General features: G+C 44.9%; 1 protein-coding gene across 8 annotated transcripts in view; it reads left to right on the top strand.

Annotated features, from left to right (window-relative positions):
- The window catches only part of ASTN1 (astrotactin 1), a 651,398-nt gene that overhangs the window by 564,093 nt on the left and 63,090 nt on the right, over positions 1-24,215 (top strand). For all 8 annotated transcript variants that reach the window (XM_073643365.1, XM_073643361.1, XM_073643368.1 and 5 more), the window contains one exon: positions 22,165-22,353. In XM_073643365.1, coding sequence (XP_073499466.1) covers positions 22,165-22,353 — 189 coding nt within the window. The remainder of the gene's footprint in view (positions 1-22,164; positions 22,354-24,215) is intronic.

The following is a 24,215-nucleotide window of genomic DNA, read 5'->3' on the forward strand; positions in this document are numbered from 1 at the left end:
GTTCCTCCTCAAGATCAGACACCAGGAAGGATCGGGACAAGGTGTCAGCTTTGATGTTTTTGTCAGCAGGGCGAAAATGAAGAACAAAATCAAAGCGAGCAAAAAACAAGGACCACCGGGCTTGGCGCGGGTTAAGTCTCTGGGCACTCTGGAGGTAAGCCAAGTTCTTGTGGTCCGTGTAAATTATTACCGGGTGAAGAGCTCCCTCGAGCAGGTAACGCCACTCCTCCAATGCCAGCTTAATGGCCAACAATTCTCAGTCTCCTATAGAATAGTTGCGCTCGGAAGAGGAGAAGAGTTTGGAGAAGAAGCCGCAAGTTACCATTCTCCCGGAAGACGATTTTTGGGTAAGTACCGCTCCAGAGGAGGAGGCGTCAACTTCCAGGAAGAATTGCTTGTCGCCGTCCGGCCGATGCAGCACCGGGGCGGAAGAGAAAGCCTGTTTTAAGGAAAGAAAGGCTTCCTCAGCTTCGGGCGGCCATTCTCTGGGATTAGTGCCCTTACGGGTGAGCGCAGAGATTGGGGCAGTCCGGGAAGAGAAGTGCGGTATGAAGAGGCGGTAGTAGTTGGCGAAGCCCAGGAACTGCTGAATAGCCTTCAACCCCTCTGGTCGAGGCCACTTCTCGATGGCAGACAGTTTCTCAGGATCCATTCGTAGGCCGGTCTGAGAAATTATGTAGCCCAAAAACGGAAGCGAGGTCTGCTCAAAGAGGCACTTCTCATATTTAGCGTAGAGGTGGTTCTGCCTGAGCCTGAGCAGAACCTGACGAACATCCCTCTGGTGTGTGGGGAGATCCGGAGAGAAGACCAAGATGTCGTCCAGGTACACCACTACACAGGAGTAGAGAAGGTCCCGGAAGATGTCATTGACCAACTCTTGAAAGACGGCGGGAGCGTTACAGAGACCAAAGGGCATTACCAGGTATTCATAGTGGTCGTCCCGGGTGTTGAATGCCGTCTTCCATTCATCTCCCTGACGGATACGGACCAGGTTATACGCCCCACGGAGGTCCAGCTTGGTGAAGATTCTAGCCCCCCTCAGACGGTCAAATAATTCCGGAATGAGCGGAAGGGGGTATTTATTCTTCACCGTGATCTGGTTAAGGCCTCTATAGTCTATACAGGGACGGAGTGAGCCATCCTTCTTTTTGACGAAGAAGAAGCCTGCTCCCGCCGGGGAAGTAGATTTCCGGATGAATCCCCGGGCCAGATTCTCCTCAATATATTCTGACATGGATCGGGTCTCAGCAGCGGACAAAGGGTAAATGCGCCCACGGGGAGGAGTAGCGCCGGGCATCAGGTCAATTGGGCAGTCGTATGGTCTATGAGGGGGTAATGTCTCTGCCTCCTTTTTATTAAAGACGTCCGCATACGACCAATAAGGAGCCGGAAGACCAGGTAGATTGGCTGGAGTAGGAGAAGGACGGACAGGATGGACGGGAACTAAACAAGTCTTATGGCAGTCCTGTCCCCAGCGAAGGACCTCTCCGGTCTGCCAATCAAGCACGGGTGCATGTTTCTGAAGCCAAGGTAGGCCTAGCAATAGAGCGTGAGAGAGTCCAGGCAGAACATGAAAGAAGATGCTCTCAGAGTGCAGCATTCCCACCTGCAGGGTTATGGATTCGGTGATGAGTTGGATGGGATGTGGTAAGAGGCCCCCATCCACGGCAGCGACAGATAAGGGTACGGCTAGAGGTTTGGTGGGAATGCGGTATTTCTCTACCAGAGACTGAGAAATGAGATTTTCGGCAGCTCCAGAGTCAAGTTGGGCTAGTTCAAAATAACGGTTCTCCCCGCAGATGATAGAAACCGACAGCAACAGGGATGGAGAGGGTTTACTCTTGTCTAGGACGACCTCTCTGAGCGATCCTAGACACAGGCGTTTCCCGGCCTCTCCGGGCAGGAATGGATCCAGTGCTCCTTACTGCCACAGTAGAAGCAGCTCCCCTCGGCACGGCGTAACTCTTGACGGGTTTTGACCATCTTGGTCTGGTCGACCTGCATAGGCTCGGGTGAGTGCGCCTGGGGAGTAGCAGGAGAAGGGACAGGTTTCTGAAAGGTAGGGGCTAGACGTGGAAACCTCCTCTCACGGGTGACCTCTTTGGCGCGTTCCTGGAACCGGATGTCAATCCGGGTGGCAAGAGTTATTAAGTCATCGAGAGTGGTAGGTATGTCCCGACCGGCGAGTTCATCTTTAATACGGCCGGACAGACCCTCCCAAAAGACAGACACCAGGGCGTCGTTATCCCAGGCCAGCTCCGAAGCAAGGGTACGGAACCGTATGGCATATTGGCCCACGGTGAGATTTCCTTGATGGAGACGTAGCAGAGATGATGCGGATGAGGTCTTCCGTCCGGGTTCGTCGAAGACTTTCCGGAAAGCCGTGAGAAAGGCTGGCAAGTTGGACACCAGGGGGTCTCCTCTCTCCCATAGAGGATTTAGCCAAGCCAGTGCCTCCCCCGTGAGATGGGACATGATGAAGGCTACTTTGGCCCGGTCGGAGATAAACTGGTGGGACAGGAGTTCAAAATGCAGGGTGCATTGGTTTATGAAGCCCCGAGCTTGAGCGGGGTCGCCTCCGAAGCGAGGAGGTGCAGAAAGCCGGGGTCCAGGGCAGGATGCCATGGTATTGGTGGGCAGCGGCGCAGCCGGGCTGCAAGTCATGACACTAGCGGTGGTTGCTGGTGGAGCAGCCAGAGTGTCCAGGCGAGAGTTGACATTCCGCAGATGACTCAGGATGGACTCCTGTTGGGACCTCTGACGGGACAGTTCATGACATAGGTCCGAGAGCGAGGGAGCTTGGGTGCCACCGGGTTCCATGGCCCGAGCAAACTGTAACGGGTCTGGGAGGCGGAACCTCTGAGCAACTATACAAGGGGGCGGTCCTTGTAAGGAAGCGGGTGGCTCCCAGGGAAGATGGGCAGGTAGTCACGGCAAGTGACAGGGACAGTCTCTGGGTAAAAGGGCAGGTAGTCACGGCAAGTGACAGGGACAGTCTCTGGGTAGAAGGACGGGTACTCACGGCAAGTGACAGGGACAGTCTCTGGGTAGAAGGACAGCAGGCAGGTGACTGGTGAGCGCTCCCACGTGAGCGGGCGAGAGTCTCTGGACAGGCAGGTAGTCACGGCAAGTGACGGCAGAGCCTCCAGGTAGGCTAGCAGGCAGGTAGCAGGTGAGCGCTCCCAGGTGAGCAGGCAAGAGTCTCTGGACAGGCAGGTGGTCACGGCAAGTGACGGCGGAGCCTCCAGGCAGGCTAGCAGGCAGGTAGCAGATGAGCGCTCCCAGGTGAGCAGACAAGAGTCTCTGGACAGGCAGGTGGTCACGGCAAGTGACGGCAGAGCCTCCAGGCAGGCTAGCAGGCAGGTAGCAGATGAGCGCTCCCAGGTGAGCAGACAAGAGTCTCTGGACAGGCAGGTGGTCACGGCAAGTGACGGCGGAGCCTCCAGGCAGGCTAGCAGGCAGGTAGCAGATGAGCGCTCCCAGGTGAGCGGGCAGGCTGGTCCATAGACAGACTGACAGGTGTCGGAAGGCAGACCGTCGGACCGCAGGCTTGCAAGCAGGTAAACGGATATCAGGCAGGTATCAAGCAGGAATCTGACAGGTGACTGGCAGGTAACTGGTAACGGGACCTGAGGGCTGAGGCAGAGTGAAGGCTTTGCAACAACATTGCTCGGGCACCTCCATTTTGGAGGAGGTGCCTTATATATGGTGAGGTCCTCTGGCCATTGGCCGGGGACTCCTTAGGACGGGGCGCTCGGCCCCTTTAAGAGAGGGGGAGCGCGCGCGCGCCCTAAGCACAGTGGCCGAGAAGCAGCGCGCGCTGCCAGCAGAGCGGGAGGAGGACGCCGGGCACGGAGTGGAGAGGTGAGGGGAACAGTGTCCCTGCCTAGCAGGAGGCAGGGACGCCGACGCTACAGTAGCCCTGGCAGCAGCATAGCAGTATGGATATAACATGATGGACAGGCAGGAGAAGCATTACTGTGCAGGGGGCATCAGCCCTGACAGAAGCAGAACAGTGTAGAACCCAATGGAGAGGCAAGAATATATCATGTCTAATCTAATTATAGGCGTCAGCTGCAGCTGAATGAAATTCAACTCTGATCCATACCCGATTCATTTTGACAAATGTCAAAAGTCTAGGTCTAACTGGGCTTGGCTGTTTAGTTGAATCATCTCGGTTTGCTGAATTATATCAGATTGGTGCAGTACAGATAAAACATCTGGTCATTCATGTCACATATATTGTGATCATGTTTTAGCAGCAGGGGACTATTGGCTCTGTTTTGGATGTCGTAAAAAAATTCCCTCATTTTGCTTTCATATGGTTTAAACGCATGGCCATCCAGTAGTCATTAATTTGCTTAAGAGTAATTATACACCTGTCATCCCACAAATAATCGAGCATACAGCTTGTCATGCTTAGTAGCACCACCGATGGCTCTGTTTTTTAACTTTCCCCCACCCCACTGCAACTATTGATCATCATCAATTTCACTCTTGACTGTCAAGCTTTTCCTCTGCCTTTCCTTGGATAAATCAATGTCATGCTCCACATCCACCTGATGCTCCTCCATCTCTTGCTGCATGTAACATTGACTTTGAGGGTCCCCATAAGCCCCAGGGCAGCAATGAGCATTGTACAAGTTACTGATTTTTCTCTATGACCTCTTAAATAGATAAATAAGAGTGGGATGATGTTGTTTATGCCACAGTTCTCCCTATTGACAAACAGAATAGTCTCTTTGAAGGGATTCAGTATGCAACATGCATCATTTATCATTTGCCAATGCTGGATTTCAAAGTAACACAAGATTTTTTACCTGCCACATGATATAATCAGTCACTGATATCTTCTGCACATACAAATGTTTCAACATATGCAGCATTGATTCCCAGCAGCTTGTGACATAGAAAATCAGGCGGTGGTCAGCTAGACTATTCTGCTTTTTCTTTGCCACATAAGAATGTTATTAAAATGATCTGATACATTACTGGCCATGCCCACCATCATCGTCAAATGGGTTTAAATCTTCAAGAAATTTGGCACTATTGAGTTCAGGACATGCCACATGCAGGGAGTATGAGTTACTTTTCTGAAATGTAAGGCAACCAGAATGCTCTGGGAAGTGGCACTCACGACAATACCTAGTTGCTGTTTATGGGGAGTCATCCAGCATAAGATTTGCAGCATAATGTCCAGCAGCAACTTGTCAGCTATATGACTTTTGTCGCTTTTTCCTTAAAGTTATAAAACTGTTTGGCAGTGCTTTATCTTGCATAAATAAAAAGAATATGGGCAAGAGTTATATGTGACTGTTCTTTTAATTAGCTGATTTGGTTCATCGTCATCATTGCAGTGTGTTATACATGCTCTCGTCCTGCCACAGATCACTAACGTCACTGATGGACTGTGTCATTCGAATCAATTCATATCATCTCTAGTCATGTTATATTTTTTAAGGAAGGCAACCAGGTCCTTCTAGACCCTTTCCAATGAATCAACCATCAAAACATGTTGTAGGAGAGAGTTCAATAGTACTACTTCTTGTACAGTAAAGACTCACCTATTGTGATGACGATTACAATTTTTCTTCCTTTGGACATAGTGGATGCCCCCTTAATATTGAAGGCTTCAGTGTAAAAATATCATTAGGAAAATCTCTGTAATCTCTGATAACCTGTCAAGTTACTGCCGTCCACCCATTCCCTTAATAAACTTAGTCACACTTCTCTGTACCTGTATTATGTCCTTTTATACACTTGGGCCAAAATTGTACACAGTATTCTATGTGTGGCCTGACCAGTGAATTGTATTGAGGCAAAAGTATGCTCTTATCATGTGAATCTATGCCTGTTTTAATGTATTCCATAATTTTATTTTCCTTGGCAGCAGCTGCCTGGCATTGGCTGCTAAACTTTAGTTTACTGTCTTCCGATATCACAAGGTCTTTTTCAGCGGTATTATTTTTCTTGAGTGTTTAACTGTAGAAAAAGTGATTAAATGATACTGCCCTAGAGGCTTTCTTAAGCTACCTCGAAGGAATATTAGCATCGGATCTCTAAAATAAGGTGCAATGCTTACTCTGCAGTCTTTTGAAAGGTTGTCAATACATCTATAAGAACAGAGTAATTGCTCAGACTTTAATGATACTTCTGCTATGACCACAGCTGACCTTCTGGGTCTAAGGCTTTACGTGTCGAGCAAGTTCATTATACCTTGACCAATCTGAAGAATATTTTAGAAGATATAAAAATAATGCATTCTTTATGGAGTAGTCCTAAAACCACAATCAGTGAGTGAAAATGTCAAAGCCGCTAATTGGTTCAGCCCTGCCTGCGTATGTCATGTAACCTGGCCTGCTAAGACTTCTTGATGAGGATGTGAGTTATTTGATGCAATAATCCCACTCATTAAAATTGACCTTGTGTTCTTGGATGCGGGAAAGGAAAAATATCACTAGGAAAAGGGCTGATCAATTGTAACATATTTATTCGAGACAAAAACAGGTTATCTTTATTTTTCTACAGATGCAACTTTCGTGGCCGCGTTAATAAGCTGTTTGCACCAAAATAAATAGAGATAAATGTCACTTCCTAAAGGCTTCTGTGTGTGGCCTTTTCTGTGAATGAAGAACTTGAGGAAATTAACATTTAGCTATACTGTATATTTATAACAAACTTATTAAGATATTTCTGAAAAGCCATGTTAATAACACTGCTATAAACAGTCTAACCACATTGTACAAGTACAATAATTGTACGGTAAACCAACTAGCTTAAGAGAACTTATCGCCAGGTTTCGCTCCTTTTATGATTCCCACCACAATGTATATTAGGAAAGACCTTTCTAACCTGATAACTATCAATTGCATTCAAAATTATTCAACCCCCATTGCAAATTTGATGTTATCTATGGCTATGGGTTTGTTGATTATGACATTTGATGACATTTTATAAATATGTCAAGAGAGCTGTGAAAAAAGTTAACTGAAGAGATGATTGCCTTCCAATAACAAGTAAAAGGACACAAAAAAGATGGCAAACTGTGACTCCCCAGTATCACTGTTCCCTCTCCAGTGACCAGAAATGGTGCAAGAGCAGAAAAATAAATATTAAGCTCAGATAATGGAAAATGGACTGTACAGGCAACAGTTCTCTTCTGCACCGGACAACAAGAGACACTGTTTAAAACCTAGGATAAAAAAAAGAAAATACCCTGTAAAAGAAAATAAATAAATAGCATTAGTACATGGGGGTACTTATTTGACACTATTTTGATCAAAAGAGCGTAAAAACCATCCCACCATGACAAGGTGTACCCCAATCAGGAGGGTCCCTAACTACTCTAGTATCTCAACTCGCTATGTACCAGCAGACCTCAAAATACATGGGGTCAAAGCAGGACCTAGACCTGACTATTTTACACCTGCCTGTGGAAAGCTTAATAGACAAGATGTACAGCCAAAAAGGAGGGTATGTCCCTATATGTACACAATGCACGTGGTCTCCCATTTTTGGTTTGTGCATTTTGTCTATTTAGCTTCCCACTAACAGGAGTAAAACAGTCAGGTCTCTGCCCCCATCTATTTTGAGGCCTGCTGGCACATAGGGAAGTGAGATACTAGAGCTAGGGACTATCCTGATTGGGTACACCTTGTCGCGGTGGGATGGCTTTTACTCTCTTTTAATCAAAATAGTGTCAACAAAGTACCCCATATTAATTACTTGTACTATCACTAGTTATTTTTTTAACCTTCTGCAGGGTATTTGCTCATTGTTTTCATCCAAGGTTTTGTCTGTTACTAGCCACAGCGTGAATGTGCACCTACACGTTACACTTATACCAACAGGTGTGTAGCACCATTTTTTCAGTTTTGCTAAGGAGACATCTTTTAGCAAACATTTGGCTCCACAAGACACTTGGATGACCTAGTAGTTCAGTAGACACTTGAGTTCCTGCTTACATATGACTCAGGTGTTACCAACTTTTTTATATAAAGTATGAGACACTACTTAGTCAGTAATACAGTGGTTAGCAATTTAGGCATTAGATAATATACACCATAGTGAGAAACGTTTATAGAGGTAAAAAGTTGTATACCACAGGCTTTTAGCCACTTATAGATATTAGTAGAGTTGTAGCTAGTCTTTACTTCACCAGGAGCAAAGCATAAGTAAGTTTGTTATCCTAGTTCTGTATATATATGACAAGGCCAAAGCAGAGTGACTCCCACCTCACTCAGAAAAATTTACGTACTCGTTCTCCCATGAAACACTCTCATGATCGTCTATGAGTACCACTATATGTTCCTTCAACATCTGAAACATGTTAGCTGTTTCCCTAGAGATGAAGGAGGAATTTGGCCAAGGTTTACTTTGCCAGTTACTTAAAAAACATGTACAGTTAAGCTAAAATATTGCATTTATAGGGGATCACGAACAATACCAGATTGTTTAGCCAATTGTCATTGCCAAGATATTTTTGAAAATTATGCAATAGCATAAGTATTTACCAAGAAATCTTGGTTAACTCAAGGCTTTAATTGCTGAACTGTGGACATTGCAAGGTGAACCAAATGGAAATGTAACTAGAAAGTATCAGGCAAAATTAAGAGTATAACCAGTATGACAAAAAAAAAGAAATGAAAATAGACACGGGTTCGAAGCTCAGAAAGGAAGCATATGTGACTAAATTCTCTGTTCTTAAGACATCACCTATTTATGGACACCCTGTATATGTTCGATAGCTGATGACTAGTGTTGAGCGAGCACTAAAATGCTCGGGTGCTCGAAGCTCGGGCCGAGCTCGCCGTGATACTCGGGAGCTCGACCCGAGCAACGAGCCCAATGTTAGTCTATGGGAGACCCAAGCATTTTTGCGGCGGCACCCCCGGCAGTCTTTTAAAAGCCTAACAAGTGCCCAAAACGATAGTGACAGTGTTCAAATGACATGGGGACAGTATGGGGATCACCCCAGGAAGCATTTCTGACCCCCAGGTCACTGATGTCAACAACGTGGTCAGAGGTATTAAGCCACTTTTAAGGGCTCACAATAAAACGTTCAAAAACGAAACTGAAACTGCTTTCCTGTGAAATATGTTAAGGAAGTTCCTTTCCAGGGTAAAGACTTGTGTATAAGGTAAAATAAATAACCAAAAAAAAAATACTCCTCCACACCTTGGGCTATGTTCACAAGTAGCATTTTTTATGCGTTTTTGCACATTTGTATTGCTTTCAACCGTGACAAATGCATTCACTGGGAAATGTCATTTTAACATTTTACAACCTTATCTGGCCATGTGCTGTGTGACACATGCATACAGTGCTGAAAAGACATGGGAACAGCATGGGGAAGACCCCTGGAAGCATCTCTGACGCCCAGGTCACTGTCTAAAAGTGTGCCCATCAGAAGTCATCCTTGCCGCATCAGAAGATGCAGACTTGCAACTATCCCCGTGCAAGTTCTTGTCCCAGGGCAGTGTTCAATTGTACCTCCCCCATTCCTTGCAATGCAAGCGCAAATATGCAGCCAACCACCCACCAACCCCCAGGCTGCAATACCATACTGCTTGCTTGCACTTGAAATTGGGCCTTTTAGGCATGTGGAGGCGGAATCTGGCCACCACGTCATGGCTGCGTTAGCGGCCTGGTATCCATACTCAGTCCCCAGTCCCCAGCCGCCCGGCGGCCGGGTGTCCACACTAGGTCCCCAGCCGCCAGGGGGCGGCCTGGTGTCCATACTCCGTCCCCAGCCGCCCCGCAGCCGGGTGTCCACACACGGTCCCCAGCCGCCCCTATTTCTCCTTGGAACATCCCCCCACACACTTTTCTTAGCCCGGCCTGCTTTAGGGCAGCATTGGACAAGCCCACCAGAGAACCAGACTCCTCCGGTGGGCCCTGGCATCTCCATCAGGGGAGTTGAGAGTGCCAAGGTGAAGACCATGATGATAATGATACAAGTTAGCATCTGCTTTGTTTTCTTGGAATGCAAGCGTAAGTGTGCAGCCTGCCACCCACCCACCACCAGGCTTCAATACCATACTGCTTGCACTTGAAATTGGGCCTTTTACGCATGTGGAGGCGGAATCTGGCCACCACGACATGGATGCTTTGGCGGCCTGGAATCCATACTCAGTCCCCAGCCGCCCGGTGTATGTAGTAGCGGCTAGGCCTGAGGTGGTCAGCGTTTTGGCGCATATCCTACCTCCTCCGAGGATTGCTGGATGTTTTCCTGCTACTATCCCAGTTCTATGACCCCCGTTAAAACAAAGCTTCAGGTGATAAATGATGGATGAGGCAGTGGTAAAGGAGAAAGAGCAGGAGGAACAGGGACCATTCACATCAATATCAGGCCAGTCAACCACATATGTCTTGTAGGATATGTTTCTGTAACAAAAGGAGCGGTTCGGCTACACAGTTATAGGGCATACAGTGAGTGCAATGCCAACCAAAAATTTTGAGGCACTCCAATGCCCCTTGGAAATGACATGGAGGTCAGAGGGCCTTAACTAAACCATTTTTTCCATTTATAGCAACTGGGTCTCCTGTACACTGTTGGCCTAAACAGTGAATGGAAGGCTTTCCAAAAATTATGAGGAACTGCAATGCCCCTTGAAACAGACGTGGATTACAGTGTACTAAAGACCTTCTACCCATTATTGGGGAGTGGTTCTCCCTTAGTTTTCGCCTTTGCATTGAAAAGCAAAAGCTGACTAAAATTAGGAGGAAATGCCATGCCCGTTGGAAGAGTCGTGGAGGTTAGAGGTAATTAAAAACAACATTTCAATGCCCCTTGGAAGAGCTGTGGAGTTCAGAGTGGCTTAAGAAGACGCTTTTAATGCCCCTTTGAAGAGACGTGGAGGTCACAGTAGCTTAACAAGATGGTTTTAATGCCCCTCAGAAAAGTGGTGGAGGTCGCAGTAGGTTAACAAGATGGTTTTAATGCCCCTTACAAGAGCCATACAGTACAGCATCTTAAAAACATTATTCCCATTATTGGGGAGTGTGTCTCCCATAGTCTTTGCTTATGCCTTCCAAGCAAAAGCTGCCAAAAATTAGGACGGAGGAACTTGCAATGCCCCTTACAAGAGCCATGCAGTACAGCATATTACAAACATTATTCCCATTATTGGGGAGTGTGTCTCCCATAGTCTTTGCTTATGCCTTCCAAGCAAAAGCTGCCAAAAATTAGGATGGAGGAACTTGCAATGCCCCTTACAAGAGCCATGCAGTACAGCATATTACAAACATTATCCCCATTATTGGGGAGTGGGTCTCCCATAGTATTTGCTTATGCCTTCTAAGCAAAAGCTGCCAAAATTTAGGATGGAGGAACTTGCAATGCCCCTTACAAGAGCCATGCAGTGCAGCATATTACAAACATTATTCCCATTATTGGGGAGTGTGTCTCCCATAGTCTTTGCTTATGCCTTCCAAGCAAAAGCTGACTAAATTTAGGAGGAAATGCAATGCCCGTTCGAAGAATCGTGGAGGTTAGAGTTAAAACAACATTTCAATGCCCCTTGGAAGAGCTGTGGAATTCAGAGTGGTTTAACAAGACGCTTTTAATGCCCCTCGGAAAAGTGGTGGAGGTCACAGTAGCTTAACAAGACGCTTTTAATGCCCCTCGGAAAAGTGGTGGAGGTCCCAGTAGCATAACAAGACACTTTTAATGCCCCTCGGAAAAGTGGTGGAGGTCGCAGTAGCTTAACAAGACGTTTTTAATGCCCCTTACAAGAACCATACAGTACAGCATCTTAAAAATATTATTCCCATTATTGGGGAGTGGGTCTCCCACAGTCTTTGCTTATACCTTCCAAGCAAAAGCTGACAAAAATAAGGACGGAGGAACTTTCATTAATGGCAACACGGACCACGGTCACCCTGGTGGTATAGTGGTGGTGGAGGCTAAGGATAAGGAGAAGAACGTAAAACAGAAGAAATGAGGAAGCGTATACCCATGTGTGGGTGTGAAGCGGTGCATGTGAATACACCTCCCGAAATAACACAGTGGATTTGACTTTATGTTAGTCTGCTGTCATTTGGTGGTGATGAGAAGTCTGGCCCAATCCAGCCCTTGTTCATTTTGATAAGGGTCAGCTTGTCAGCATTGTCAGTTGACAGGCGAGTGCGCTTATCAGTTATAATTCCCCCAGCGGCACTAAAAACATGCTCCGATAAGACGCTAGCGGCAGGGCAGGCCAGGACCTCCAAGGCATACAGAGCGAGTTCATTCCAAGTGTCCAGCTTGGATACCCAATAATTGAAAGGCACAGAGGAATCACGGAGGACGCTGGTACGGTCGGCAAGGTACTCCCTCACCATCTTTTGAAACTTTCCACTCCTTGTGAGAGTACCCCGCGCCTCAGGGCCTGTAAGCTGAGCGGGTCTCAGAAAACTGTCCCAGAACGTTGACAGTGTTCCCCTGCCTCTGCTGGATTGGAGTTGCCTCTCTCTCGCTTGTACGCCTTGGTTGGTCAAAGAACTGTGACCTCTGCCGCTAGCGTGTTCAGATGGGAATTTTTTTAACAGTTCTGCAGCAAGGGCCTTCTGGTACTGCCCCATTTTTGTAGACCTCTCCACCTCAGGAATAAGAGAGTGAATGTTCTCCTTGTAGCGGGGGTCTAAAAGTGTCACCAACCAGTAATGACTGTCACCCAACATTTTGACAACACGAGGGTCACGGTTAAGGCAGCGTAACATAAAGTCAGCCATGCGTGCCAGACTGGTAATGGGCTAGACTTCCATGTCCTCACCAAGATGACGACTGACCATGCTCTCCTCCTCCTCCCCCCTGTCCTCAGGCCACCCACGCTGAACCGACGGTATGACAGTTGTACAGGTACTACCGTCTACAGCGCGTGATACAAGCTCCTGTTCTTCCTCCTCCTCCTCCTCTCTCTCATTGTCTCCCAATGCACGATGGGATGAGATGAGGCTGGGCTGTGTGTAATCGACCGCCATGGCTTCTTGATCCATCTCATCATACTCTGGCTGCAATGCCTCCTCTTTAATTCTCTGCAGAGAGCGTTGCAAAAGACAGACAAGTGGAATGCTGACGCTAATGATGGCGTCATCGCCTCTCACCATCTTGGTGGACTCCTCAAAGTTTGTCAAGATGGTACATATGTCAGACATCTAGGTCCACTCCTGAGAGATTATGTGTGGAGTCTGGCCTGAATATTGACGGCCTTGTTGCAGCTGGTACTCCACAACTGCTCTCGTCTGCTCACAAATCCTTTGCAACATGTGGAGGGTAGAGTTCCAACGTGTGGGGACATCACACACCAGTCGGTATGACGGAAGCTGCAAACGCTGCTGCAACACAGCAAGGGCGGTGGAAGCTGTAGCCGACTTGCGAAAATGAGCTGACAGGCGGCGTACTTTGACGAGCAGATCTGGCAACTCGGGGTACGATTTAAGAAACCGCTGAACCACGAGGTTAAGCACATGAGCCAGGCATGGTACGTGTGTGATCTCGCCTCGCCTCAGAGCCGCCACCAGGTTACGGCCATTGTCACACACGACCATGCCTGGATGTAGGTTTAGCGGTCTCAGCAACAGATCTGCCTGCTCTTTCACAGCTGTCCACAACTCACAAGCAGTGTGAGGTTTCTCACCTAAGCTTATGAGTTTCAGCACAGCCTGTTGCCGCTTGGCGAAGGCAGTACTGCAGTGCTTCCAGCTTGTAACTGATGTGGTGATATCTGAGATGGAGGCTGAACATGAGGAGGAGGAGGAGGAGGATGCGCAGGAGCTGTACACTGTGGGGGCAACTCTGACTGACATAGGGCCCGCAATCCTCGGTGTGGGGAGGATGTGTTCCATCCCAATGTCCAACTGGGTCCCGGCTTCCACTATGTTTACCCAGTGTGCCGTCAGGGAGATGTACCGTCCTTGGCCACAAGCACTTGTCCACGTGTCCGTTGTCAGGTGGACTCTCCCAGTAACTGCGTCGTTAAGGGCACGGCAGATGTTTTTGGACACGTGCTTGTGTAATGCGGGGATGGCACACCGGGCAAAATAGTGTCGGCTGGGGACCGAGTACCGAGGGACGGCCACCGCCATAAGGTTGCGGAAGGATTCCGTCTCCACCAGCCTAAAAGGCAGCATTTCCAACGCAAGCAGTCGGGAAATGTGCGAATTTAGGACTGTGGCCTGTATGGCGTTAGTTGCGAATTTCTGCTTTCGTTCAAAGGTCTGGGATATGGACAATTGAACGCTGCGGTGGGACGTGGACGTGGACGTTGATGCTGTTTCTTGAGAAACTGCCATAACAAGTGAAGACTGAGAGAAGGGGGCATCTTTGCATGCAGTATGGACAGGGGATTGCCTTGCACACACAACAGGGGGTTCTATTGCATGCACAACAGCGGAAGAAGCAGTGGTGACACCCGCTGACACTGGTCGTGGACCCTGGGGTTCACCCCACAAAGCCGGGTGCTTTGCTGCCATGTGCCTGATCATGCTGGTGGTGGTCTGGCTGGTAGTTTTGTCACCCCTGCTGATGCTGGCATGGCAGGTGGTACAAATGGCCTTTTTGGGGTTATCAGCAAAGTCTTTAAAAAAATTCCAGACTCTGGAAGACCTACAGGTTGTACTGGCAACGTCCCTCGTGTTGGTGTTACGGGGAATTGTTGCTCGCCTTCTGTGTGCGGCCACCACACTGCTTCTTCCTGCCTGTTTGGGTACTCTGCCTCCCTCACCCTGTGTGCTGCTGGCCTCGCTCTACATGTCCTCCGGCCACGTTGGGTCAGTTACTAGATCATCCACCACCTCCGCCTCTTCCACTTGCGCACCACGATCCTCCTCCTCACTTCCTGGCAATTGTGTCTCGTCATCGTCCACCTCTTGTGACAAATTGCCAGCGTCGACTTCCTGTGGCCGTGGCTGTTCAAATATTTGGGCATCGCTACATGGGATCTCCTCTTCCACCACTTCAAGCGGAGCAGGCGAGGGGCACAAATCTGGAAATGGACCAGTGAACAGCTCTTCAGAGTGTCCAAGTGTGGGATCAGTTTCTGTCTGACGACACTCGGCATGGTGGGAGGAAGGAGCATCAGGGTGAGGAGGAGTATGTGGTCAAGACTCACGGCTACAAAGAGTTGACCGTGTGGAAGACAGACCGGAGGTGGTGGTGCCTAGGTAACTGGAAGTATTATCTGCTATCCAATTAATAACCTGTTCACACTGATCAGTTCGCAATACTGGTGTTGTTCTGTGCTTCCCTAGTAATTCGGTCAAAAAGTAGTAGCGAGAAGATGTGGTTGTTGGTTGTGGCACATTTTCACCTTGGCCACGGCCCCGTCCTCTGCACGCACCATCACCAGAACGTCCAGTTCCACGTCTCTTGCCACGCGCCTTGCCCATTGTAAAGGAAGTAAAATAGCTTACACTCGCTCTATCAATGTAAAAAGGGTAATAAAAAGTAGATTAGAACTGTGGAAGAGGAAAACCACAGTTCTATTTCTCTGGCCTACACCCGACTCATTTAAACAATCTGAACAATCAGGGAGAAACTATTACTGTTTTTCTTTACGGAAAAAATACCAAAAGCTGAATAATAGAGATTTTTTTACCGTGGAATGGCAAAACCACAGTTATTGTTTACTGGGGTATACCAGAAAATTTTAAATAGATATATTTGCGGCTGATCAGTGAGCGACACACTCAAACTGGTTTTTTTTGGTAAAAATGGCCCAAAAGTGGATAATGCAGAGATTTGACCCGTGGAACTGCAAAACCACACTTGTATTTCTCGGGCCTACACCAGACTATTTTCAACAGATATATTTGTTTCTGAACAATCAGGAGACACTATTATTTTTTTTTTACGGCAAAAAATGCCAAAAGCAGGATAATAGAGATTTTCTACCGTGGAACAGCAAAACCACAGTTATAATTTACTGGTGTATACCAGACTATTTTCAACAGATATATTTGTGTCTGAACAATCAGGAGACACTACTACTGTTTTTCTTTACGGCAAAAAATGCCAAAAGCAGGATAATAGAGATTTTTGACCGTGGAACAGCAAAACCACAGTTATAATTTACTGGTGTATACCAGACTATTTTCAACAGATATATTTGTGTCTGAACAATCAGGAGACACTACTACTGTTTTTCTTTACGGCAAAAAATGCCAAAAGCAGGATAATAGAGATTTTTGACCGTGGAACAGCAAAACCACAGTTATAATTTACTGGTGTATACCAGACTATTTTCAACAGATATATTTGTGTCTGAACAATCAGGAGACACTACTACTGTTTTTCTTTAGGGCAAAAAATGGCAAAAGCAGGATAATACAGAGATTTGACCCGTGGAACTGCAAAACCACACTTCTACTTCTCGGGCCTACACCAGACTATTTTCAACAGATATTTTGTGTCTGAAAAATCAGAGAGACACTACTAGTTTTTTTTTATGGCAAAAAATGCCAAAAGCAGGATAATAGAGATTTTTTACCATGGAACAGAAAAACCACAGTTATAATTTACTGGTGTATACCAGGCTTTTTTAAATATATATATTTGCGGCTGAACAGTGAGCGACACACTCAAACTGTTTTTTTTAGATACAAATGGCCCAAAACTGGATAATACAGAGGTTTGAACCGTGGAACTGCAAAACCACACTTCTATTTCTCTAGCCTACACCAGACTATTTTCAACAGATATATTTGTGTCTGAAAAATCAGAGACACACTTTTTTTTTGGGGGGGGGGGACACACCAAAAGGTTAATAAGACGGGTATTTGTACAGTGTGAAGGAGGGAAAAAAAAGAGGATTTAGATGAAAAAAAAGGATTTTTTCTGGCCCCCGAGACCTGGAGCTAAGTCCAGCAATTTCAGCAACAGGAGCCCACAGGACTGTAATGCAGCGTTTGCTGGTATAACCACTGCGTCTTCTATACAGCCTGCCTGCCTGATATCTGGGATGGATATTAGTCCTGAGAAGGACTGTTTGTTTGTTCTGGCAGCCTTTACAGACCCTACACTAACTATTTCGCAGGATATATCTCTCCCTAAATCAGCAGCGCTGTCCCTACACTGTCTGATCCGGAGCGACTGTGTCCAAGATGGCGGTGCCCGGTTTTAAATACTCGAGGTGACGCTGTGCGGCCAGCTAATCACTGTAATGCCCACAAACAACATGGCTGCGGCATTACAGTGACTGGCTGGCAATCCCTGCATGTTCATTGGCTCTGTAAAGAGCGCCAAACATGCAGGGCGGAGACCCGAGCTCCCACCTGAGTAACCCGGAAATGCTCGGTACTCGCCGAACATCCCGAGTAGCGTGATGCTCGGGCGAGTACCGAGCAGTGTCGAGCATGCTCGCTCAACACTACTGATGACCAGTAATCAAATATGTATGGGGAAAATAAATCGTGGAGTTTAGTTGGAATGCCTACTACCTGCTCCTGTTTCCGCACAGAACTTTCTGCCATTGTCACATTCCTCCAAATAGAACTTGCAGAAATCCACATGATTAATACCAAAAACAACACCATTTAGATGAAGGGAACTGATTTTCAGTTGCAAAAATTTCTGCTACAGATCTGTCATGTGGGCATCCACCTATACGCACATTGTTGTGTTAATATGGACTGATCAGAAAAGTAAATTACTGACCAATAGCGATGAGTGAACATGCTCATTTAACCCTTTCACCGAGCACACACAGGTGCTTCCCTAGTATCTTTGGCGTGGTCGTATATTATGATTCAGTCCCTGCGTCTGCATGATTTATGGCTGTTACACAGCCTAAACACATGTGAGGATTCCCTAACAAACAGGAAATCCCAGCATGTGTTTAGGATGTGTAACAGCCATAAATCATGCAGACGCAGGGACTGAAACATAATATACAAGCACGCCAAAGATACTAGGGAAGCACCCGAGCATGCTCGGTGAAAGGGTTAAACAAGCACGCTCGCTTATCACTAATGACCAATTGTTAAATATCATATGTCTTATTTTTCACATAGCAGAAGAAATAAAGTAGTGTTCTGCACAGCAAAAGTATAAAAACCAAGGCCCCGATTCAATAAAGTGTTTCCAAAAGAAACTTGGTGTAAAAAACTTTGAAAAGTGGCAAAAATATTTTACATTACACAAAGTGGAGAAAACATTTTGCGACTTTTTACCATTATCACTCTAGTGTTGGCCAGCTACGCCAAAATGGTTCTGGCGACGACCACTCATCTAATTCATGACGAGCTTTGGCGTGCCTTGCGCCACAAATCTTATTGCAGTCCATGTCTGGAATAAGATTTCAGGTGAAGCACACGGAGGCGAATGCCACTTCTAAGATGCACTTTATTAAGAAGTTTGTGTTTTTTAATGACTCCAGCACACCCCTCATCAACACCGGTGTGAACAACGCCGATCTTGATGAATATAGGCCCATGTATTCTATCTTTGGTTGACGAAGATCCACAACAATAGAAGTTAAATGCCTGTGGTTTTGCCATGTGGATCATGCTATGTGAAAAGTAGAAGCTTAAAGGGGTATTCCCATCTCCAAGATCTTATCCCAATATGTAGTAGGTGTAATAATAATAATATTAGCAAATACCTCCAATTAGAAATGTAGTACAGTTTTTCTGATTCACTATGTCTCTTTCCTCATGTGCAGGCATTGCAGGACCTTAGTTATCCATAGTTATGACCACTGATATAGTCAAACTAGCTAGTTGCTAGTGGTCGTAACCATGGACACCTAAGGTCCTGCAATGCCTGCACATGGGGAAAGAGACATAGTGAATCAGAAGAACTATACTACATTCCTAATTGGAGGTATTTGCTAATATTATTATTATTACACAGACTATATATTGGGATAGGATCTTGGAGATGGGAATACCCCTTTAACCCTGGCACTGTTGCCTTCATTTAGAGCACGTGCGCTAAGTAATATGTCTTTTTTCATCCCGTGAAACTCTATTTGCAGTAGTTCTTGCTTTTCTACAATATGAGAATTACTCATTTCTGGGAAAATATAGACAATCTTTGAAGAGATCAGAATTTCATCTTAAAGCATTTATCTGCTCTGGTTTTTATCTGCCATTTATTGTGAACATCTGATCTTCAGACACAGATTACACATCACATTTCTATCTTCTATTTATTGGATTCTGTTCCAGGAATAACTTACATATCAGATTAGACAATAAAATTTTAGTTTATGTCAAACCATTTCTTGTTTGCTTTTTTTCAAAGTGTCAAAATGTTGCTGGAAAAGGTCAATTTTATCATTTTTACATACGGCAAATGTGCAAGAGCAAGAAATACAAATTCCATCCAAACAATCTTATCAGAATTATTAAGGACTGGCAGATCTCGCAGGCGGAAAAGTGATAAAACAATGGTCCCCCAGGTTTCCACCACAGGTCCAAGCTGAATTAAAGTCTGGAATTGTCTAGCCTGTGTATTCATAACTAGTTTAAATGGACCAATAGTAAAAATGTAAATGTCTAAAGGTATAAAAAGATCTATTCTTTAAGGGATTGTCCAGTTAAAGGGTTATTTCCATCTTTAGAAGTTACCATCTATCTTCAGTTTAGGTGGAAATTTGTTGATCGGTGAGGGTTTAATGTTTTTAGACCTCCAAGGACCTCTAGAAAAGGTCTCTGAAATGCTTGATCTGAATGAAGCTGTGGTGGGACATTGATGCCCATAAACAGTGCAAGAAATAAGAAAGATTAAACGTGAACCAAGGTCAGATGAAAAATAGACCACCGCAGTGTGAATTAGGGGTAAAAAAGAATATAACCCTGAATCATCAAAGCAATATCTCCAGAATTCTGGTGTAAAATGCTTTAAAAAGTCACAACATTTTGGCGCAAATCAGAGTTGCATAAAAATTTTCAACTTTTGGTGTTTTGATGCCAGTCTTTCTAAGCTCAAAATGGGCAGAGTTAGGGTGTCACAGGGATGTAATGCCACAGCTTTTCCAATTCATGATGAGCTACGGCGTTCCTTATGCCATAACTCTTACTCCAGTCAGGGACTAGAGTAAGACAGTGGCACATGACACTCGTTAGACACTCCAGATTCATGAAAAGGCCTGCACCTTTCATGAATCAGAGCGTCTGACTCCACCACATCCTCTTATCAAGACTGGCAAGAAAATCATCGGTCTTGATGAATCGGGGTCTATATTTATAGCCCGGTGTCCAGAGACCAGACTAATGGTCATAAAAAAGGCAAGGAGAGGTGTGGCATAGCAGAGTGGAAAGACACCACATGTATCGCCAACCTTAAGGCAGCTTCATCAGGAGTATGTAATGAAGATATAGTATATAGATGTCCCATATACATAACTCATGTAATTGCCAGGGTGGAGACAGCTGCACAATCCCATTACTAGGCCTTATTCAGTACACATGTGCTAAAATCGGCATCATAGAAGTGAAAAGGGCCCAAAAACATGGCGGTGTACAGCGATGGCTACGTATGCGCAATAGACCTACTGCTAAATAGATCCAAAGAACCTACAGCATAGACACAAATAGAATGGAAATGTGGCACAGGCGACCATCGTACATGGATGAAACAAATACAAAAAGGCTGGGTGGAACTATGGGCATGCGCTAGAGACAGATATGTAAAGTATATTATAGTAAATGGCAAATATACAGAGGTGATTAAAATAGAGTCTAACAAGAGTATTGTAATAAATGCCAGCTATGCAGGGACAATTAAAATAGAACACAACAGGATGGTGCATTACAATAGCTTGTGATACCTAATAATACACAGAACAAAAAAGAGGAAATAAGCATTTTTTTGCTGAATATTATTATCAAAACTCTACTCTGATATAGGTCATGATAAAAAGAAGAAAAATTGTATTCATGATTAGAGCTATAACAACAGACTAGAAGGAACAAGTTCTTATAAACATTAATTACAGCAATAAAAAGTAAAAAGATTTAAAAAAAAAAATATTAAAAAGCCGGTTTTCTCCAGCAGTCCCATAAAAAATGAATGGAGTGATGGTGCACATGTCTGGCTACCACTCCATTCAGATGGGGCATTTCAGAGTCCCATTCTTTATGGATAGGAGATAACTTGTAAAGATAGGAATAACCCTTAAAGGAAACAATTTTATACAACTTATTATTAAATGCTGAGTTCAGAGAGAGGAAGTCCATTATTCAGAATCCTCATACCAAGACTACAAAGAAGAGTGCCTCTTACTCTTGAGGACCCATACTGCCCTGTATTACACACACAACCTATTAAAGTGGCTCTCTAGGATTTTTGATTTCTCCTGTGGTGGCACTGCTGGGAAGTTAAACACTTAAGTCCGCCATACACATTGAACTAATTTCACTCGAACCCGCCAATAACGACGGAGAAGATAAAGATCTGGCGTTTCCAATTTCGGAATGCCAATCTTTTTGTTTTCCCCAAAATAGGCTGCCGTAAGAGAAGTCCAACAGTAGCTCCCTCGTAGAAAACACAACATTGTCCTCTCCTGTGATTTGAAGAGTTAGGAGAGATAGTTGTCGGCCGATTGATCTTTTGTGCCATCATTCAACCAATAAATATCTATTATGAATGGAACTCATTACTACAAGACTTCTCTACAGATACCATGTGTCTGTTCTGTAAAGGTCTAGGCAGGAGGTCTTTTGATGCGAATATTGAGAATGGATCTTTCTAACAAGTATGGTTTGACAAAAGCAGACATTGCCTTTAACAACAAGTCCAAACCATTAATAATATTTGGATGTATACTTATCTTTGATAGGATTTTATTGACATAAACGGGTGTTTCAAAGTCTGACTTCTTCCATGAATGACTTCTAAACTGGCTTGAATTAGTTGGAGATCAGATGACCTATCTAAGACTTCCCAGGTGACAGATTTTCTTCTTATTGAACGGACATTTAAAAGGTCTGACTAAGATTAATCTGCTACTCTGGGATTACCGCAGTCTTAAGTATAGCAGTTTATTATCGACTGTATTGTAGTTCTGTAACAAGGTTAAATATCCAACAATCCAGAAGTTGTTAGTGGCTACAATTAAAGCATTTCTAATGATATGGTAAAGAGGTTCTGCTATATGCAGATATTTTTTAGTTCTGATATATTTTCATTTATCTTTTACATTTCATGATGTTTTATTTCACTTGTTCTTTTCCCATCAGCATTCACTCACACACTTCACGCTCTTGATGGAGCTACTTCCCGTCTAGAATTCATGCCACTATTAGAACAATTTGGAAACCATTATATTCAGGAGGCGGTGTACGGATTTGAGGAAATCTGCTCTATCTGGTATCCCAATCGGCAAGTACAGAGACAACTGTGGCTGGAGTTTGAAGACATAAGCAAAGGTAAGAAATAGAGTTGAGCAAAAAGTTTCGCAGCAGCATCCTGGTCCAGTGATCGCATTTGTACTTCATGGCTACTAGACCAGAGCACTTCGAACCTCTTACTACATGCAGTATCCCAAGTGTCTCTTCTGATTGGGTGCCGTTGCAATGTAATGATGACCCCCACGACGTCATGTGATAAAACCTCTGGACCAGGATTCTGCAAATCTTTTGCTCAACCCTAGTTAGAGATTTTGTGCAATTTAAATTTTGTTTCACATTTTCACCTCTTACACTTTTGCATATGTCCAATTTATTTTGCCTACAGATGCAAACTTAAACCAAAGATTTATGTGAAATTTTCATAACATGGCTGTTCCAATACAAAGTAAATGAGTGGCCACTGTAAATTGTGTAGACTCACTACGATGACACCCTACTGAATCTTGCAGGCTCGTCTTACATTTGCTACATTTGTATTTAATCAGCATAATAACTTGGTTCTCTAAAGATTTTCCTTTCTTCAAATTCTTTGGTTGCCTACTATTGCACATCAATTACATTTGAAACTACAGTCCACGACATACAAGGCTGTCAACAAACTTCCCTCCATACATCTGTGCCCTAATCCTAATCATTATACATAAATTCCTAAATACCTATAATTAGCAAATTACATTCATTTTGTCTAGGGAAGTAATCATCCTAGCAAGCTCTGTTGCTGTGACAGAAAGATGACCTATACCTATCTCCTGGTCAGAGTAGCAACTTTGTATTCAGATAGACAGGGTGGATAGCAGTGTGAACAGCTTTCTCCTACCTCAGCACTCCTAGAATCTCAAGTATTTGACCAGAAAGGTAGATGGACAGTAGCGTGAGCAGTCTTTTCTTACTTCAACACCTTCGGTATCCCCAGTATTAGATCCGACAGAAAGAATGAACAGCAATGCGAGAAGCCTCTTCTTACCTCAACACTCCTGGCATTTCTACTATTAGATCAGAAAGACAGGGTGGACAGCAGTGTGAACAGCCTAATCTTACCTCAGCAGCCCAGGCATCTCCAGTATTAAATCAGATAGACAGGGTGGACAGCAGTGTGAGCAGCCTCTTCTTACCTCAGCACCCCTGGTATCTCCAGTATTAGATCAGACAGACATGTTGGACAGCAGTGTGAGCAGTCTCTTCTTACCTTAGCACCCCTGGTATCTCCAGTATTAGATCAGATAGACATGGTGGAGCTATCACTTTTTACCTGAGCATTTCTTGTATCTCTAGTATTAGATCAGACAGACAGGGTTTACAACAATGTGAACAGCCTCTTTTTATCTCGGCACCTCTGTTATCTCCAGTATTAGCAGAATAAAACTAGTAGGAAAAAGACAGCGCAATAGGGTTTTATCCAAGGGACATGCAGGTGTTTAAATAAGGTTATACTAACCTGATTTAGTTGTCTATACACCACATTTCAATCACTTATAAATCCAGTTGCTGCAGGTCCAACAGGTCATCAGAGCGTGAAAACACAGATAAGAAGGATTTGCGTATAATCTGCCCTGCTGATTTACCATAGAATAAATCCAACTCCAGACGGAAAGTACATGCGTTTCTTCTTTATTCAGTCAAAGTGTTTCGAAGTACTACAGACTTCTTCATCAGGACTAGAGATGCATCTATCTGTGATCGCCAGTATTAGATCAGATAGGCAGCGTGAACAGTAGTGTGAGCAGCCTCTTCTTACCTCAGCATCCCTGGTATCTCCAGCATTAGATCAGATAGACCGGGTGGACAGCAGTTTGACCAGTTTCTTTTTACCTTAGCACTCCTAGAATCTTCAGTATTAGATCAGATAGACAGGGTTGACAGCAATGTGATCAGCCTCTTCT

The sequence above is a fragment of the Phyllobates terribilis genome, unplaced genomic scaffold (genome assembly GCF_046119375.1).
Source record: "Phyllobates terribilis strain yellow unplaced genomic scaffold, ASM4611937v1 Scaffold_8__6_contigs__length_399053987, whole genome shotgun sequence".
Lineage (NCBI taxonomy): Eukaryota > Metazoa > Chordata > Amphibia > Anura > Dendrobatidae > Phyllobates > Phyllobates terribilis.